Below are 6869 nucleotides of genomic sequence, written 5' to 3' on the forward strand. Positions count from 1 at the left end.
TGCGACACCAACCTCTAAGCCTTTATTTGTGATAATGGGGTGATATACAAGCAGAATTTGGCAGCATACCTTGTTTGCTCTCTCAAAACACGGTGGTGTTGTGTGCATTCATGAAAATTTCTTCTCTGTGAGTGCACCGCAGTACCCTTTGACAAGCAAGACGCGGCACTTAGCACCTAATGTGCGTTGACTTGTAATAAAAAAACACTCATCAGTAAGAGTTGTACTGTTGCACTGGCTTAACACGATAAAACAAATGGGAACAAATTCAGTAATATTTTAGTTGAGGAAAAAGCCTGAACGTTTCTCTTTACGACGACATTTGATTACCACAAGACTCACTAGACGGCTCCGAAACGTAGTGTAGTTTTTACAAGAGATATACGGGAGATCGTAAACCAGGCAAACAACGCAGTAGTGCTCTTTTTGAACAAGAAAAATGAAACTGAAAAACGTAAGGCAGACGAGCCCCGGTTTTATTCAGTTCAATCTGGATCTTGTGATGCCATGCCCCCATTGTCAACGAAGGGGCCATGCTGTGGCAGAACACATCACTGACACCATGACACCACTGACATTGACACCATTGAATGCTATCTAGTATGAGCATTATCATCGCTACCACTGGGGACATGCACTTGGAACCATCACGAGTGCATTTCGGCGCCGCAAGTCCTTTCTGTTGTGATCAAATATCGTCGAGAATAAACACGTTCAGGTGGTCGTTCTATCCTAAATCATCCTTGGATTCATTCCCATTTGTTTTCTTGTGTTAAAACGCTCAGCTTCTCAGCAGTCGCTACTGAGTACTTTATTTTATGTAAAGTCAAGCAGATACCGTGCATGCTCATTGTTGTGTTTTCCTCATAATGAAGGAAATCGTGAATGTACACAGCACCAGGATGTTTTGATAGAGAAAACAAGGTATGCTGTCAAATACTGTTTCTAGTGCCCCATTAACGCAAATAAGGGCTGAGAGGTTGGCATTGCACAACCTCTAGTGTCAACAAGCATTGAAAGTTTGGCAAGTTGGTACAGAAACATCTGAAAAAACTGTGCCTCAAGACGGGACACGAAGAAAGAAAGCATGCGCGAGTTTTTCGTTCTTTGTTTTTCGTATTCCATCTTGCGGCGCAGATGTTTTTTTTAAAATGATTAGTGCTGAGAATCGGTCCAGTTCCCGCATGTGCGCTGACAATGCCGCACGCGCGCTGCCATAGCAGACGACGCGGTTCAACTCTACATCCTTGAAGCGTCTGCACACGCGTAAGCTGCTACTGGCACGCGATTGCAGCGCTAGTTGCATCACGATGCCAAGCGCTCCTAGATTTTCCACAAGTATGAGACAGCCTGCACACAGGGAGGGGGCAAGCGAAGTGCATCAAAAATATGTACAATAGCAAGACAATGCGAGAGAGTTTGACTGCTTAAACCAAGTGTCAAAAACATAACACATTCGGGTTCACTAATTTGGCAGCGCCAACAATCGAGCAGCAAACTTGGGCCAGAATAGATGCTACTGCCCGATTAAATCGCACTGCCAGATCGCTGCAGCCGCTAATCATAGCTTTACATAAAAAATGTATGATTCGGGAGCACGGTTTACTACACCCTAAGCAATAAGCGGAACGCGGAAAAAGAAAAGTAACCCTAGAGCACACACAGGTGATCGACATCGTTCTTCAATTATCAAACGCATTCCATAGATTATACGAACTCCTTTCAGTGCATCTGACGATTACACATTCACATGAGCTGTAACTATACGAGCACCGTCTCATTGCCCCGCCGCGGTGGTCTAGTGGCTAAGGTACTCGGCCGCTGACCCGCAGATCGCGGGATCGAATCCCGGCTGCGGCGGCTGCATTTCCGATGGAGGCGGGAATGTTGTAGGCCCGTGTGCTCAGATTCGGGTGCACGTTAAAGAACCCCAGGTGGTCCAAATTTCCGGAGCCCTCCACTACGGCGTCTCTCATAATCATATGGTGGTTTTGGGACGTTAAACCCCACAAATCAATCAATCAATCAATCAATCAAGCCGTCTCATTGCCGGGAAGTGCCATTTTCCCAACAAAGCGGGCAGAGCTGAAATTTGCCTTCACGCTGGTGGTTCGACGAGATGTCGTATAAACCGGCAGCATTAAAAAGCGAAAGGTAGTGCCGGCAGAGTGTATCGGCCGACCGTTTGACGGCAGTTCTTTCTCTTAGGAGTGTGCCGAGAAGGCCAAAAAGGAAATTAATGCTGTTTTGTAACGAAGTAGTACATACGCACTAGCCGAGCCCTAGCCGATCAAAGAGGGACGAGCGCGACATACCGAGCTCCAGCTGATTAGGTTGTTGTATTTCTCGTCTTCGACAAGCTTCCATAGTTTCACTATAAATGCAGGGACGTTACTAACGCCGACTTCAGTATTACGCATCGCAAACGCGTAACGTACTTAAGATACTAGCATCACTATTCTGTGAAATCTGACCATCGTTATCACAGGCAGAGCCAGAAAACAGCAACTAAAACAAAACAAAAAAAAAACTGGTCGTGCTTTCTTCTGCAAAGCACACCTGCCGCTGAAACAGCCAACGTTTCAGTTTCGGAACTCTCCGCTTCGCCTTCGGGGAGCAGGCGGCCAGCTACAGTTTTCGCCACCGCGGCGCTGCAAGCAGGGGCCTTAACTTAAAAGACATTAGGTCCGAAGTCTAAGCAGGCTTTGAGAGAGGCAGTGAGCACAATAATAATCGATGGTGAAGTTCCCGATGGATGGAAACTTAGCAGGATGAGCATGATCTATAAAGGAAAGGGGGACAAAGCTGACATAAACAACTACCGTCCTATAACAGTGACATCAGTGGTCTACAGGCTGGCGATGCAGATTATAAAGGAAAGACTGCAGGCGTGGATAGAGGATGAGGGGGTGCTGGGGGAACTGCAGAATGGGTTTCGGAAACACAGGAGGTTGGAAGACAATCTGTTCTCACTGACGCAGTGCATCGAAATAGCAGAAAAGGAACACAGGCCCCTGTGGCTAGCATTTTTGGATATCAAGGGAGCGTACGATAGCGTGGTTCAAGAGGAATTGTGGGGAATACTGGACACACTAGGCGTGGAACATGTAGTCACTAATCTTTTAAAGGGTATCTATAAAGGTAACAAGGTAGTTATAAAGTGGGAAAAGCAGGTATCCAAGCCTGCAGAGGTAAAACGGGGGCTTAGGCAGGGGTACCCCCTGTCACCCTTATTATTCATGATGTACCTTCAAGGATTAGAGGCAAAATTAGAGGGAAGTGGACTGGGCTTCAACCTCTCTTTAGTCAAACAAGGAAAACTTATTGATCAGGCACTACCAGCATTAATGTACGCAGATGATATAGTGCTAATGGCCAACAACAAGGAAGATTTGCAGAGATTGATGGACATCTGCGGTAATGAGGGAGATAGGTTAGATTTTAGATTCAGTAAGGAAAAATCAGCAGTCATGATTTTCAATGACAACGAAGGTAGTGACCTTAGAATACAGGAGGTCACGCTAGAGATAACAGATAAATACAAATATCTGGGCGTATGGATAAGCAATGGGACCGAGTATCTGAGGGAACACGAAATATACGTGACGATTAAAGGTAACAGGAATGCAGCAGTCATGAAAAATAGGGCACTGTGGAATTACAATAGGTATGATGTTGTGAGAGGAATATGGAAAGGGGTCATGGTTCCTGGGCTGACGTTCGGCAATGCGGTTTTGTGCATGAGATCAGAAGTTCAAGCAAGATTAGAAATTAAGCAACGTGGAATAGGTAGGCTTGCTTTAGGAGCTCACGGGAATACACCAAATCAGGGAGTACAAGGTGATATGGGATGGACATCATTTGAGGGCAGGGAAGCTAGCAGCAAGATAAAATTTGAGAAGCGATTGAGAGAAATGGGGGAAGAGCGTTGGGCTAGGAAGGTTTTCAGCTACTTGTACATGAAGAATGTCGATACAAAATGGAGGAAACGAACCAGGAAGTTGACTGGTAAATACTTAGAAAACAGCAGGTGGCCAAACCAAAAAGAACTATCGGTTAAGAAGAAAGTGAAGGAAACGGAGACTGACATGTGGAGAATGGGCATGATAAAGAAGTCCGCACTAGAGATCTATCGAAGTTTTAAGCAGGAAATTGCCAAGGAAATGATCTATGATAATACTCGGGGTAGTTCTCTACTGTTTGAGGCCAGAACGGGAGTACTGCGAACCAAGACATATCGGGCCAAATACGAAGGGGTAGACACAGTATGCAGTGCGTGTGGAGAGGAAGAAGAAACTGCCGAACACTTGATAATGTTCTGTAAAGGGCTTCACCCTACAGTTCAGGATGATGGCGCAGAGTTTTTCAAAGCACTGGGGTTTAGGGACCGGGAGGGCAAAATAAACTTTAAGCGGGTAGACCTAACTAGAAGGAGGTTATCTGATTGGTGGCTAAAGTCAAGGCACGAGTGAAAATTAAACTCTTCACTGCAAAGTACGAATCCCCAAACTCTTTTTTTAAGGAAAAAAAAATATAGTTTTTGGTTCATTAGGTATTACGGCTTAGTGGCGCTAGCCACCGCCCGATCTAAAGGGTACAGCCATATCCATCCATTCATTAACTTTGCGCTAAGCAAACGAGCGTCGTCTGCTACAGCTAGACGCGGTGCAGCCGGTGAGCCGCGTTTACACAACACGCGTCGTCTGCTACAGCTAGACGTGGTGCAGCCGGTGAGCAGCGTTTACACAACACCGCAACTTCTTGATTTAGGCACGAGGAGTATAATGTAGAGCCTAGATGCGTGTGCGGCGTCTTTCCAGGTCCTTGGTGAAAATAATAGCTCACGTAGCGCGGTGCTAGACGAACATTTGTCGATTAAAGATCCGTTATGCCGCACTGTAACTTCTCTTTCTCCCAGGTTGTAGAAACAAAATTTAGAGCTCAGTTGTATTACAAACGTATCACCGAAGCAGCAGTAAAAAGGCTATTACTCATCTGGTTCCAGCTTAGTGGTTTAGAAGCTATTTTTCTGAGTCTCAATATAAGGGTATTCGACGCTGGCACATTAAATTGGACAGCAAAAAGCACCTAGGCGGGCCATACCATAAAGGAAGTTGAAACTGAGCAATTGCTGTAATGTATCAGCCTCATTTAAGATCTCACTGAAATGACGCTATTTCTCCGTTCAGCTGGTATATAAACCAGTGCACTTTCTTCTTTAGAAGTATTCAGATTCATGGGTGTCTGGGTGAATAATATACTGAAGATCATTAAAAATGTAAAATTTGTGAAGATATGAAAACATCAGTGTATTGACACGCAAACACTTATCACTGTCACGTACTAGTCACAAGCATCCTAATTTTAATTTCAAACAAGCGCATAGCTAGATTTGTGAAACAATTCGGGCTTGTGAGGGGAAAACAAAGCATAAGACAATTTGTTGTGAACCAAAACCCATTCGGTTATTTCGCTTGTTGCATGATGGATGTACTATGAAGGGACGTTTTCTGCACTTCAGGTAAATCTTCAACCAGATAAGTGGCGTTTTAGGCGCTTTTTCTCTACCCGCTAGTGCGCCCGGTCACATGGTACATCGTTATGATGTCCGGAGCTATGGCGCACGGGATAGCAGCAACGGTAGATTTAACCTCAGGAGACGTACACAGGAGCTCGACGCGTCTACACGTAGTCAATGCTTAGATCGTACCCGGGATGTCAACAATCGGAGAGTCTCCTAAGTCGTCGATGTCTGAGTATCTTCGCGACTGTACATAGGCGTTGAATTGTCTTCAGAAAACCGTGGAAGCATGCCATGCGACAAGACATGCCGTTGTCAGATATAGAAAAGACGCGACGCCCGGAGACGCTTTGTCTCAGAGTCTCACGTAACTCATCAACCCATCATCATCCATACGTCTGGGTCGGCATGTCCTCCCCCCCCCCCCTACCTCAGGGTCGTGTGAGGGTAAGTTTTGTTTCGGGCGACAAACACACAGAAAAAAAAAGTGCGACTGAAAACCGGCACGGAATGCACGAAACTGCCGCCGCAGTGAAGCCAGTGGGAAGCAGCCGGTTATTACTTGGCGCAAAGTTAGACTGCAGAGTCCTCACACTTCCTTGGAGCAAATCGCGCCCGCCTCGAAAGGAGGAGTTAGATTTATGTGGTTATTAAAGAGAAAGGAAGAGAAAAGTGAGCCCCGTAACTGTCTGCCTCTGGTGCGGCACCTCAACAGTAGCTCACAAGCTATCGGGGTAAGCAGGGATTAAAAGGATAGGATTAAAAGGTATATATATATATATATATAGAGAGAGAGAGAGAGGCGCAGGGACAGCAAGCGACGGAAGTAAAGAGAAGATAGGAAAGATGAACACGGTCGCAGGAGTCCGAGGACGGGGCACCACTCAACGAGAGCTCTTGTAGGAGAAGGAGATGCCGTAGGGCTATTCCAGTCGGGCAGAGCTACGCTGTCGTTGTCGTTGGGGACCGGCGTCAGCAGGTGGCGTAGGACCAGCCCAGTCGGCCTGTCGTCGGATATCGCGAGGGCACAACCAGTCCGCACGGAATCCAGCGAGCGAGTGTCAGGAGGAGTTAGAAAACTTAAAAAAAGTATCTATAAACGTTGGATACAGCGGTAGAGTGTACTAGAAGTGTTGAGTGGCGTGACCACGCCTCGCCGCCTGATCCCATCCGCGTTGCTGCAGTCGAATGGTACTAAAAGAGCCACGCGCCACATGCAGGAACAACTATCGTCTTATATACATTGACATCAGTTGTTTACAGGCTAGTTATGCAGATTATAAAGGAAAGCTAGACTGCAAGCAAAGATAGAGAATGAGGGGTGTTGGGGTAACTACAGAATGGGTTT

General features: G+C 46.1%; 1 protein-coding gene across 6 annotated transcripts in view; it reads right to left on the reverse strand.

Annotated features, from left to right (window-relative positions):
• LOC119177288 (uncharacterized) overlaps positions 1-2553 on the reverse strand; it is a 148105-nt gene extending 145552 nt beyond the window's left edge. For 2 of the 6 annotated variants that reach the window (XM_075878344.1, XM_037428737.2), the window contains exon 1: positions 2316-2549. In XM_075878344.1, coding sequence (XP_075734459.1) covers positions 2316-2420 — 105 coding nt within the window. In that variant the 5' untranslated portion in view covers positions 2421-2549. Of the gene's footprint in view, positions 1-2315 lie in introns of all 6 variants that reach the window. The other 4 variants (XM_037428738.2, XM_075878343.1, XM_037428739.2 and 1 more) reach the window with 4 other exon arrangements.
• Positions 2554-6869: the final 4316 nt, after the last annotated feature.

Source organism: Rhipicephalus microplus, chromosome X, assembly GCF_043290135.1.
Source record: "Rhipicephalus microplus isolate Deutch F79 chromosome X, USDA_Rmic, whole genome shotgun sequence".
NCBI classification, from domain to species: Eukaryota; Metazoa; Arthropoda; class Arachnida; order Ixodida; family Ixodidae; genus Rhipicephalus; species Rhipicephalus microplus.